The sequence below is a fragment of the Cynara cardunculus genome (genome assembly GCF_001531365.2).
Source record: "Cynara cardunculus var. scolymus isolate 2C chromosome LG 2, CcrdV1, whole genome shotgun sequence".
Lineage (NCBI taxonomy): Eukaryota > Viridiplantae > Streptophyta > Magnoliopsida > Asterales > Asteraceae > Cynara > Cynara cardunculus.
In genome coordinates this window covers 13,425,524-13,439,317 of record NC_037529.1, presented here as the reverse complement: position 1 = coordinate 13,439,317, position 13,794 = coordinate 13,425,524, and the positions used below count along the sequence as shown (strand labels likewise).

Here is a 13,794-nt window from a genome sequence, read left to right as displayed (position 1 = left end):
ATATATATATATATATATACATAACACACTAAGAATATTAGGTTTTTTATAAGATAACCTAAAGATCATGAGTTTACGGTTCACTCGTGTATTTTACATTGAATTTGATAGAACCTTTTAAAAGTTGTATCTATCATGATGATAAAAAGAGAGAAGTAAACCCCCTTTTCATAAGATTTATAATAACAAAATTACACTATATATCAAACATACATAATTACACGGAGATTCAAATAAGAATGGCAAAAATGTTGAGAATAACGATTCACATGTGAATCATGGGTGAAAAACACGGGTTCATAAATGCATTTTCATATGTTTATAGCAGTTAATGGAACGTAAGTTCGAAATTGCATATTCAAATGGACTTTTCTCGGAGTTACCGATAGATATACATATATACTAAATTGTGAATAATTATTTAGGGCTATATATATATTGTGTCACTTGGAGTACATTATAGGGTCATATGATGGGGAAAAAATACCCTAAGAGTATAAAAAATTATGGGTTATTTATTATTGTCCCTAAAATCATAGAAATGGACAAACATTTGGTGGTTACTTTTTTAGATTTTATAGAAGTGAGTACCAACAGTCTCTACATTATAATCATGAAGTTTCACTCTTTTTTGCCTTACAAAAAGTAGAAACTTCAACAAATTCATGAAATAATTATCACATAAATTTATGTTTTTTAAATATAATTTATTATACATTAAATTCATTAAATAATTATCATTTATAAACAATATAATTTATTTGTCAAAAAAACATTGTTTTTGCATACATTTTTACAGTAGAAGTCAAATTTACGTACATCTTTATAGTAGAAGTCAGATTTGCATACAACTAGCTTCACAAGTTGATTTCCGAATGAGATATATTGAAATCGTTTGATTCAAATTGGGTTTTTTTTTAAGTATATAATATTTATATACGGTGAATACAACAAATAAACTCACACATTTTTTCCATTTTTGGTGGGATTTGAACCTCTAACCTTTTAGGAGACCAAAGACTACGATACTGCTAGATTAAAGACTATTTGATAAATTGTACGGTTTTTTATTGCATGATATACAAGTTATCGATGACTTCTCATATATACATTTATGGTTATATAGGAAAGATAGCTTCATTACTCACAGAGCTTTCTGTGACGCCTTGGCTGAAGAAACTGCCAGGCTCTCAGCTGCAGCTGCAGCTGCAGCCGCTGCAGTATCAATAACAAACAACCACCACCCTTCAATTACCAACAATGTTACACAAACCCCCTTCAACATTCAACAAAATATTCAAAACCCCTCCTCGTCTCTTTTTCCTTTCACTCCCACCCTAAACGCTACTTGGGTCCCCACCCAAACCCTTAACCCGACCCGAATCAAACCCGAAACCATCCACCACCAGCATCTCCTTCCGGCGATTACGACGCCGTTTTACCAAGAACCCAATAAGGAACAACTGAGGATGATAACTTCACCGCCGGCGACCACATTCCATGGCCTCCACGTCAGCACCAGCCGAGATCATGTTCCGGCGGCCCACCACCTCTCTGCCACCGCACTCCTCCAGAAGGCTGCGACGGTGGGTGCGGTGGGTGATCACGTGGGGTCCACAATGAGTCGGTTGGATATGGGGGAGTTGGTTCAGGTGACGACGACAGCCGCCGTGATCTCGCCGGAATACCACCAACACATGGGTCTGACTTCTGGGAATATCGCCACGTGGCAGAAAACGGACCGTTTGACCAGGGATTTTCTTGGGTTGACCGGAGATCAAGAGGATGACCACCACCATCATGGCGGTGGTGCTGACGTTAACGTTAGCGTGAACATGAGGAATATGCTAACGTACACGGGGGGTATAGAGATTCCAACCCATGGGTTCGGTTTTGCCGAGCCTACAACTGCCTCCGAAGCATGGGGCAATTGTTGAAGCTTAAAGTACAAGGTGATCACAGCATGGTCTTGGTCCAAAAGGGTACAATGGTAATTTTACCAGAAGCACTTCAAATGACCAAATTACCCCTTGGAAACCAAAGAATACCCTTTTGAACCCATGGAGTTTACAAGTGCCCACTTCTAGTTCTTTTGAATTTTTACATATTTTTCATGCTCATTATTTGCTTTTTGTTGGGAAATTTTCTTGAATTTAAACTTCAATGTTCAATTTGTGAGTTCATAATTTCAATTCTATAAGACRTTTAGCTAAAAGTTCAAATTTCCAAAAATGCAATATCAATAAAATATTAAATGTAAATCACTAAACCACAAGGGTAGTGTCTGATTGGTTTGAGCTTGGCTCCAAATGTCAAAAGTATCAGGAAGTCTCAGGTTCAAATCCAAGGAGGAATAAAAATCCTCTTGTGGCCACGGAGTTTCAAATGCGATGATTTCAAACTATTTGCAAAGCAGGTGGTCGTCATGGGATTAATCGGCTCGCATAGCGGATTGGATATCCAGGTTAATCAATATATATATATATATATATATATATATATATAAATCACTAATTTATCAAAAAATATTCAGTTGTTAAGAATTTTTGATTGAAATCATGTTCTATATAGGTGAATTATAAGTGAAGCGACAAAAGGAAGAGGTCATGTTTGACAAACATAAGTTTAGCTTATTAATTAAGCTTGTCTGAAAAGCCCTGTTGAAATTGGCAAAAACGCTACTTCAAATAGCATTTCAATAAGCTATAAAATATGTTTGTCACTTTTTTCCGATCATACCCCGAGTTAATATTAATTGAAACGTACCACCCATTTGCTAACCAAGTTTTTTGCTGCTTTATTCCAATTATACCCTTGAAGAGTAGGTGTGATAAAAGGTGTTTTGAGAGATTAGTCTGTATACTTATAATAATTTTCTACATAGTGTTTTCTCTCTCAACAATATGTTCAAACATAAATTTTAAGTTTTAATTTATTTTAATTATTTATAATGATTTTTTACATTCCACATAGATACACATCCATTATTTATAGACGTATCAACAAATCATATAAACTTATGAATCAGTTTTCATGTTTTATTTCACATATGAAACAACACGTGTGAAAATACAATATTGATACAGTGTTGGTTCATATATGAAACATTCATGACTGTTGTATACATGGAAAAAAAACAAATATGTAATCACCAAACCTTCTCTTGAACATTTGAAGGATAAGAAAAAAAAGCTAAAGATGGCAAAATCCAATATCACCATCAAAGGAAGTGTTCCGTTGCATATGTCGTCGATCGTCATACAAATAAACAACATTGAAACCAAACCCGAAAACCAATTTTTCCATAAGACGGTCCCACACACGGTTGGAAATTTACAAATTTAAGCACTTATGATCAGTAAGCGTACAAGAAACAATTCTTAACGAGAACCCAATTAAACTATTTCCCTAACCATCAAAACAATTGTTTTCTAGCATAATTGGTACGATCTGAACCAGACGGAGACGACAGACAAGAATGAGGTAGAATGGTGAAAGAATTATGCAAGGTTTTAGGGTTCTGATTTGATATTGCTAGTTTAGTAATTTACCAATCTTGTCTCCAACTCCCTGTATTTTTCTTCCACCTGTTATGGTAGATTGGTGGTTATCCCTCTCAGTATTGTCTTGTCCCAATCTAAATATTGCACCAAACATAAGACAACAATTCGGTCATGTTCCGCATACCAAACACATAGTGTACACAGAAAGGTTTGGACAGGCAAGAATATGGTAGACGGATGGAAAAATTATACATGGTTTTAGGTTCTAACTTGATATGGGTAGTTTAGTAATTTACCAATATTGTCTCATCTCCCCCATTTTCTTGTTCCACCTATTTTGGTTATCCCAGTACAAATGTGGCACCAAAAGTTTTTATTCTGTAATGTTCCACGTATAACTGCAAAATCTACGAGTCAAAGATAAAATAAAAAATGGGTATAAATTCAAAGTAAGATGGATAGCCTTTTCTAAAGGCTAAGTGTGAGGTAAAAATCTGGGGTAAGCGTGAATATGTAAAGGAACTAAGTGGTGGTCCGGCGAGATAGAGTGGTGGTAACAAGATCAAAAGGAAACACAAGAAAAGGAAAGAAGAGAATTAAAGGGGAAAAAAGATGGGAATTTAAACTAAATGTCAACGGCTGCTAAAAAAATTCAAATTTTTTTGGCAAGGAATAATAATTCTTTTCTTAAATACCATGCAGTCGGACTGCTCATCGATGCTAATTGACGTAACTAGAATACGAAACGAAAGTTTACCTCGTTTTCAGCGTCCTCCGTGCATTAACGTGTTGTACCATGGCTAGAGGTGGTTGTACTCCGCTCAGAAACGAGAGCTCCTGATGATGGTGTAAAAAACATAATTCAATCAACTATAGTCGATACGTGGATTTGAGTGAAAGAGAGATGTTAGAATTGAGAATCATACAATATTGATATTCATAAAGGGGAAATTGTATGAAAATGCAGTGTATTTTGTTCTGACTCATACTTTGCATAACGTACTTTCAAAACCTTTCTTTTCGTATCTTAGATGTAGCATCTAAAATATGTTGATTAAAGTACGTTACACAAAATAGGAATTGGACCAAAGTTAAGTATTTTGCATTTTTATGCGGTGTCAGGTGTAAACTAGGTACTTAAATGTTTAAGATGTCGGGTACAAAAATAAAGGCTTTGAAATATATTACAACTTACAAAAAATAACAAGTAGACCAAAATACGTTGCATAATGATTGCTCAAAACAAACAATATTTACATGGTTCAGCAGTTTACTTACTTCCACCACCCAAAACAAACATCATGATGAAAATAGCCCACAATTTTAAAAATATGTAATTACTACACTTAAAGTAAAAGGATTAACGATTCTTTTTTCATCTCATAATTACGGGTAGAACCGGAAAGTAAGCACATACTTTTGAAAATGAAAATTTTGGACTGAAGCTATTCTGACACTTATTTTGGAACAAACTAAACTAAACACGTGGATGCTTACATTTTTTGGGTAATCGTGTGGTTTTGGGCCAGCTTACGCGCATCGATTAATCCCCTGGGCAACCACAAATGGTCTGGAGTCATTCTAGGTGAACCTCCAAAGCCGCAAGGGCTTTGGCAGCGCCTATATTCAAACCCAAGAAAGATGAGATTATTTTTATTTATTTTTTTGGAAAAGGAGACGGGACCCGGGAAAAACTTTATTCAAAGAAATATGAGATTTCCATTACACCCCCTGAGCCTTAAATAGTCCTCCACAAACCACTTATTTTGGAACAAACTAAAATAGAAATGTGCACACTTATTTCGGGACAAACTAAAATAGAAATATGAACACTTATTTTGGGATGCAGGGAATATGTCTATGGTCAAGATTCTTACCAAACGAAATATAGTATATCCCACTAGAAGGTAGAGTCAAAGCGGGATATACGCACACCTATCATCTACAATAGGAAAAGCTTCATCCCAACACTCTCAGAAACGGTAATTGTTCTCTTAGAAGACTTGGGCTCTACAAGCACAAGTGGACCGGTCTACGGTCCAAATCAAGATCCAAATTTGACAAGGAGAGAGAGAGAGTGAGAGAGAGGGGGGAGGGGGGGAGAATTGGTGAAAGAGATGTGCATAGTGAGGGTGGAATTGTGGTCCTAAATGAGAAGTTAAAGAAATAAGGAGAGGTGGGTTTCATGGGACATTCAAAGCTTTTAGAAAGTTATGCATGTTAAGGTACGTTATATACTATTTGCCTGTAAGAAAAGACTGTATCTCAACCAGACAAACCAAAAGGCCAAGTCTCTTCTATTCTTTCTTTCTTTATGTAAAAAAACTTGCACTTCATTCTTCATGACCAAACAGACAACTTTAAGGACTTGATTTTTGAGTTATTTACACAATATTTCAAAAGCCTGACAACACACAGAAGAGATAGTTGTGAAAAGAAAAGTTAAAGAGGAATATAACACAAAGACGACCCACCATAAAAGAGGGGAAAACGACCTGTGGCCGAGTGCAGTGAGAGGAAATGTGTCCTAGTTCATGTTTTCAAACCATCGCATATTGAGATTAATGGATATGAAACCATTAGGGCCAGTAAGAACATGAATACTTAGAACAGCCCGTGTAACATTAAGGGGCTGTTTGGTTGGTTTTCTATCAAGTCCTGCATGGATAAAGTTGTCTTTGTGGATTAATCTGTTTGTATAGATGGGGAAGGTTTTTGTTTGAGAGTATTTTTTCATAGATGGAAGGAGCATGTTTTTTAATTGGGAGATGCAGGTTTTGGAAAAAACTTGGCTTCTACATAAAGCTCCTTTCTAGAAGCTTACTAATAAGCCAAACCACTACTAAACAGTCATATATAGTTGATCGAATAAGTTGTAAGTCTCATTAAGCTGCTAACAAACAGGCCCTAAGGCATAGCCCGAATCTGTATTTGTGGTTGATCATAAAAGTTTAATTGTTATATTTTAAGAACTTATCAAGTGCAAGCATAAGCGCATTATATTTGTAAGGTACAACTTCTTTATAAAAATGTGTTTATGTTTAAAACTTGTGATGGATCATGGATCAAATCATGATCCATTTAGATCGTCAAAGTACACAGTTAGAGATCCATTATACCACTTGTCAACCCACCTCACAAGTCGGGGTATTCACAGAAACAACGGTTCTATTCTTTGGGTTAAAGGTCAGGTTTGTGTACATCATACCCCCAAACCCCACCTTCGGGTGGCATATTGAGCTCGTTTGGTTTGCTTTACTTGTCAAGCCACTTCACAAGTCGGGGTATTCACAGAAACAACTGTTCTATCTTTGGGATAACGGACAGGTGTGCGTACATTCATACCCCCCAAACCCACCTTTGGGTGGCATGTTGGGCATGTTTGGTTTGCTTTACTCGTCAAGCACCACTTCACAAGTTGGGGTATTCACATAAACAATTGTTGTACTTTTTCGGGATAAAGATCAGATATGCGTACATCATACCCCCAACCCCACCTTCAGGTGGGATACTCGGCTCGTTTGGTTTGCTTTACTTGTCAAGCCACCATGTCGTCTTGGAGTCGACAATTAGGAACCTAGGAATTACTTGTTTCTATGTGTGATTAAATCAAATAACTTCTAAATTAGGAACAATAGTATCTTTAGAGATTCAATATAATGCAATTCCAATGCATCATCAATCATGAGTTGCAGAAAAAGAGAAGAATCTGAGCAGTCAAAAGTACGAGAAGTGTATGGAGATGATATGAAACTAAATTTAGACTCACATGTAGGGTACTCGCAGAAAACAAAAAAGCTTCCATCTGTGAGTGTCGATTTGCATCTTGAGACCACTGGAGGGACCAACGTTTTTTCTTTAAAGACATCGGTATCAATAGATGTCCTATTCCACTTATGCATTTTGGCCCATTCAAACTTTAACTCCCAAAATTCTTCGATCTGTTACATCCTTGAATGCCTGCAACAAGATATAAAGCACGTTAAAATGTGTTTCGAACGTGTAGAAATAAAGCCTGTTTCTTGATCAATATTGCTTTTCATTTCAGTGAAGATTTGCTTTTCTTCAACTGAAACAATTTCCTGAAATTTATGTGGATGTTGAATAGTGAATTTATCAAGTGAAGTACATACTGTGTATGATGTCCCCTCATGCTCTCAGCCTCCTGCTTCATTCCTATTAATATTATTGTTTATTAATCTTAGGGGCTGTTTGTTAGCAGCTTAATGAGCTTAATGGTTAATGGGACTCACGGTTTATTCGGTCAGCTATACATGACTGTTTGGAAATGGCTTAATGAAAAAGGAAGTGGCTTATTCAGTAACTCCTAGGGGGGAGCTTTATACAGAAAGTCAAGTTTTTTCCGAACCTGTCACTCCTAATTAAAAAAACATGCTCCTTTCGTCTATGGAAAAAACCCTCCTAAACAAAAGCTTTCTCAATCTATACAGACAGATTATTTCACACAGACAGCTTTATCCATACAGGACGTAGGGGCTGTTTGGTTGTTTTTCCATTAAGTCTTATACTTGTATAGATAAAGTTGTCTATGCTGATTAATCTGTCTGTATAGGTTGTGAATGTTTTTGTCTAGTAGGGTTTTCTCATAGATGGAAGAGACGTTTTTTTTAGTTGGGAGGGGCAGGTTTGGAAAATCTTGACTTTCTGTATAAAGCTCCTCCCTAAAAGTTTATTGAATAAGCCACTATTTATATCATTAAGCCACTACCAAATAGTCATGTATAGCTAACCTAATAAGTTGGGAGTCCTATTAAGCTCATTAAGCTGCTAACAAGCATGCCCTTACTCTTCCTAATCCCCATCACCACACACTTCCTCAATTCAACCCCAACCAAACTCCTCTTGCCATTCTCCCAATTCTGTACATTTTGATTCTTGGCCGATGTTGAATGAAATTCTTCACAGCTTATGGCCATCATCTTAATATCAACTAAAAAATGGTTCAACTAAATGTTGTACATTAATCTCACTACTAAACCTTCTACTGCCCCTAGTTTCTACTGCATGTAGGAAAATTTTCACTTTTCTTTGGTTTGTAAAATGATAGACGCCAATAATCAACGCATAATCTTAAAAAACAACCATATTGGATATCACAGAAAGCATTGAAAAACCGAATTAACTGCAATGATGTCAGCAGTAAATCTTATAGAAATTTTCGATTCCAACCATCTTCAACTTCATTTTGCAAACCACATAACATTTCAGACCATTTTTCAGCAATTCTTAAAGATAACCAATCTGTTGTACTGATGAAGCACAACTGTTACCAACCTGTTGTCTGCTCAATGGCAAAGGATTAATGATCCTGGAGTTCCTCAAATACTACGTTTAGGGGTCTGTTTGTTAGTTGTTACCAGCTTAATAGGCTTAATGGACTCGCAGCTTATTGGGTCAGCTATACATGATTGTTTGGTAGTGGCTTAATGATATAGAAAGTGGTTGAGTAAGCTTCTTCCGCGCGCGCGCGGGCGGGGGGGGGGGTGTATGCAGAAAGTTAAGTTTTTCCGAACTTGTCCCTCCCGATTAAAAAACATGTTCCTTCCATCTATGAAAAACCTCTCTCAAACAAAAACTTTCACAATCTATACAGACGGATAAATACACACAGACAGCTTCATCCATACAAGTCTTGATGGAAAACCAACCAAACGGCCCCTAAGCCTGAAATACCGTAACCCTTTAAATTATTTCATGCAACCACTATTTATAGAAATCCAAATTATTTTCTCTCTTTGATATGTATTTTCAACAATCTCTTACAGACCAATGTGCCAGGGTTTATGGATCCTCTACAGGCAAACCTACAGCTCAACCCAAAAAATAAATTGTATCCTGGACCTAGGAATATGAAGAAAACATCACATGATTCGTGAATTGAGTACAACATGGTAGAATAAACTATATAAGAGATGGTCAGTGGTCAGTGGTGAGTTTTTGGGTGTGTGACTTTCCCAACTTTGACAAACGTATATTTTGTTGGAACTTGGCTTAATGTAACGGAATCTTGGCCAGTTGGCCCACATAGGAGCCCCATGGAAATGAAACTCACTTAATAAAAACCAACCCTTAGGCTTTAAATGAAAGATTTAAGGACCTGGGCTTGGTGTGTGAGTGTTCATGGTGGGATTTGCACATTGGTACATATATATTAAAGATCAAAAGATGGGCATTGGACCTTGGGGCAAGGTAATGAAATGCATGGAACTTAAACCCTACCAGTTTACTTAAATGAAAAGTGCATTAGCTGCATGTGCTCTGCCCCTGTATGACTAGAGATCAGATATATCTATAGCAACAGCATTGACAGAAGAATGTAAAGGAGAAAGTGACAAACAACCGTTTTAAGAAAAAAATTCTCAAAAACACATCCTTCAACTTGAGTATTAGGGGCTTTTTCAACTTCCCAAACATTTTTACCAACATTCATGATACCGTTTTGCCATCCCCTTAATAAGGAAACTCACTTAATAAGGAGCAAGGACCAATCCTTAGGCTTTAAATGAATGATTTAAAGACTTGGGCTTGGTGTGTGAGTGCTCATGGTGGGCTTTGCACATTTTGATACATATTTTATATATATCAAAGGTCAAAATATTGGGCCTTGGGGCAAGGTTAGTAAATGAAATGCACAGAACTGTAAACCCTGCCAGTTTACTTGAATGAGAAGTGGGCAAAAGTGAGAAACTGTTTTAAGAAAACAATTACTCTAAAACACATTACTAGGGGCTTTTTCACCTTGTAATCTAGAGGAGTACAAGTAAAACCATTGAATGTCCAAAGCTCTTTAGTCTTTAAGTATCTTCAAGAATCAACTTCCCAAACATTTTTTTTACCAACATTCGCAATATCGTTTTGCTATCCCCTTTATGATTTAACATCACCACCTGGTGAGAGCTATGAGCTTCAATCCCAAGGAACGTCCTAATACAACCCTCACTATGCAAGGATGTGTTGTTCTGATTCATCTTCAGTTCCCAAAGCTACCTCTACTTAATGTACTACATTATGGCTTTTGAATTGAAACTATATATATATATATACACACACACACACGTGTGTTTCGTCTGTTGCAAATTTTCACTGCTTGATATAGTTTCATGTAATCCAAAGAATCTAGTCCTTTCTATGCAAGGATCAAGGATGTGTTATTCTGCTCATTATGCCCATAGCAACCAAAAACACCAAAACCTGCTTACCCAACACAAAGGTCATAAATGGTGGCTTTGGGATTTTGAAGCATCCAACATAAAGCACTACATGGTGTGAACAACATACCAGATTCTCCTGTATATTTCAGCAATAAATTGTTGGAGTCCCACGTCGGCTAGACTTGGACCATTTCTCCTGTACATATGTTGGAACCTCGCCTTTCTCCTCAGCTCTTTTAGAGAGTGGTCTGAGGGTTCCACATACTCACATGGTATYAGAGCCAAGGTATGCCACTCTAAGGACCCGACACTTGGTTAGCCCCCTGTCAACAATTTGTGTCCATCTAGCCTCCGTTGGAGGGGCGTGCTGGAGTCCCACATCGGCTAACTTGGAAAGTGATTTGGGGTTTCCCCACATTCTCACAATAATATATTAGTTGTTCCATACATATATGGAGCTAGATTATCAAGATAAAGCAATGTCATGGATGCATACAAATTGTTGAAATTAAACCCTAATTAGTGAGTCATTTTTCATTTCTTGCAATTATTAATGTGAGCATGTGTGAATCCTGGTATGTGAATTTCTCTCATGGTGCATCGTCAAAACTCAAAACAGGGTTAATATTAATAATATAGCCAAAGATGGGAAAGTAAAAGTTATATCACAATCCACTCTACAAAACTGTTTATACTCGATCGGTGCTAGAAAATGAACTCCCACCTGAACTATATCAAACAGCGAAACCGAAGCACGCATATATCTATTGCTTCGATTCAAAATCCGTGTTGTCGTAGGTAGCTTTGGGAACTGAAGATGAATCAGTTTGAACACAAATCCTGTAAGTGATCATCGCCCCCGGTAGAGAGATTCCAGTCATTGAACTCCTTCTCTTCTCATTGTCCAATTCAATCTGCGATTCCACCGGATTCTTCTCTGATTCTTGTTGAAAACGATACTCGTAAATATTTGAGTAAATTAAGTATTTGGTCCCTGTAGTATATAAGTTCTCACAGTATAGTCCCTAAACGTTTTTTATTACGTATTTAGTCCCTACATCATACAATTTTTCACAATATTAGTCCCTAAACTATATTTATTACATAGATTACCTGGTTATATATACTTTTTCACGGATTCGGTCTTTGACCAAACGACCATCCATTTTTTCCGTTAGCATTGAGGACATTTTCGTCTTTTAGTTACTTTCTCCATTTTAATGTTTTTCCTCTATTTTTTTGGTTTTTATTATTTAACCAAGAAATTTGTTTGATCACATCAAAGTTTTGCTCCAAAAACTTTTTAGTTTTCAATTGGTAACTATTTGTTCTTTGAGTTTATTTTAACCAGAAGGGTGTTTGCACAATTCAGTGAAATATATCTCGATCTTAATATTTCATTTTATTCCGTCTTTATAGATGTTTTGATATGGTTTTATATGATTTTGAGAAATGCATAATGTTTTTATTTTTAAATAAAATATAAATTTTAAGATATCATAAAATTTCGAAAATAAATATATCAATATTAGTATCAAATTAACTATTTAAAACTTCTTGTTTTTTGTATAATTTCTTTAATTCGATTATTTATTGTAATTCAATTTAGATTTAGTAACGAAATAATTTATTTTTTATTTAATAATATATATTTTTTTATAAGAATAATAATTAAGTATTATGTTAAAACTCAATGATTACCCTAATTATATTTTAGTTTTTTTATATTTAAAATGAAATGTTTATCTTGTATTTGACTATGTTTATCTACAGATAGTTACACGAATTCAAACATGAAGCTTTAATAAGTTGTATTTACACATAGTTTATTTGTAACATTGAATTTTAAGTAATATGCATCAATAAATAGTACTTAATGCATAAAAAATGGTTTTTAAGAGTTTTTATCAAATGTTTTATAATATAGTATAGATAGGTCAAATTAGAGGAACTTTTTAATCAGATTTAGGGTTTCTTCTAATAAAGATGAATACGAGGAGCGAGAGGGATGCAGAAGATTTATAGTTGATCCGGTTTTATGATTTTTATTTATTTAGATCTACTGATTATGGTAAGGAAGATAAAGAATCAAAACATTAAAAAAAATCGATAAAGATAAAGTATTAAGTTGACCATAATGTCCTTGTAGTTAACGGACAAAGTAGATATAAATTTAGTTCAGAGACTAAGAGACTGTATGACAGTTGCTGAATGTATTATGCAGAATGATTAAGAGGCTCTTATTATATAGTGTAAAATGAAATATAACTGTTTAGTAATTATTTACAACGAAATTAGGGTGTTGAATGGTTAAGAGATGTTTACGATACAAAATCATTCCAAGTGTTTTAGAAACATTAAGAGGCTGACATTTTTTTTTTGCCAAACAGGATTCACCTCTTAACGATTCAGATAATGTCTCTTAATAAAACTAAATCTGTTAGAGATGCATACCACCAAGTAATTTACATAATAAGTAAAAACTAGGGACCAATTATGTACAAACTCACATACTAAATGAACTAAACCTGTAAAATATGCATACCACCAGGTGATTTATGTAATAAGTAAAATCTAGGGACCAGTTATGTACAAACTCACATACTACAGAGACTACATCCGTAATTTACTCGAAACAAGGAGTTTTTCAGTAATTAAAAAAAAAGGTTAAATTATTATCGTCAAAAATGGCCAACCAAAATCCATGTCACTATTTTTATTAATGACGTGGATATTATGCAAACTTTAGTTTTTTTTTATTTTTTTTGTTACGTCATAGAATAGAATTAAGTTTTATTTTGAAATTATATTGGTAAAATATAAGTTTGTTTCATGGGATAGGAGTGGAACAAGTCTATTTCATTTTGTTCATGTTTGTTCCACATAAAAATCATGTCAAACATGAGACAAGGATCCCTGTTATGTTCAGTCATATCATGTCTAGTGTTCCAAACCTAAATAAATGAAATATTTGTTTAAACTCCAAAATAAAAGTTTATTTCCAAAACAGATATGAACTCATTTTGGTGTACCTTTTTTTTATTATAAAAATTTAAATCACAATAATTAAATGATTATTTAGTGAATTTTACACCACTTCTTTTATGAATTTTACGGCA

General features: G+C 35.1%; 1 protein-coding gene and 1 long non-coding RNA gene across 2 annotated transcripts in view; one reads left to right on the top strand and one right to left on the bottom strand.

Annotated features, from left to right (window-relative positions):
• The window catches only part of LOC112508152 (protein indeterminate-domain 12), a 4,097-nt gene extending 1,969 nt beyond the window's left edge, over positions 1-2,128 (top strand). Inside the window, exon 3 of the mRNA XM_025112930.1 lies at positions 1,127-2,128. Within this exon, the coding sequence (XP_024968698.1) occupies positions 1,127-1,937 (811 nt within the window). The 3' untranslated portion in view covers positions 1,938-2,128. The remainder of the gene's footprint in view (positions 1-1,126) is intronic.
• Positions 2,129-3,274: 1,146 nt separating this feature from the next.
• LOC112507664 lies at positions 3,275-11,605 on the bottom strand. Its single transcript, XR_003068551.1, has 4 exons — positions 11,400-11,605; positions 7,273-7,463; positions 4,261-4,340; positions 3,275-3,910 (listed from the first exon to the last, which is right to left on the bottom strand). It is a non-coding gene; the product is annotated as an uncharacterized LOC112507664 (long non-coding RNA).
• Between the last annotated feature and the right edge of the window lie 2,189 nt (positions 11,606-13,794).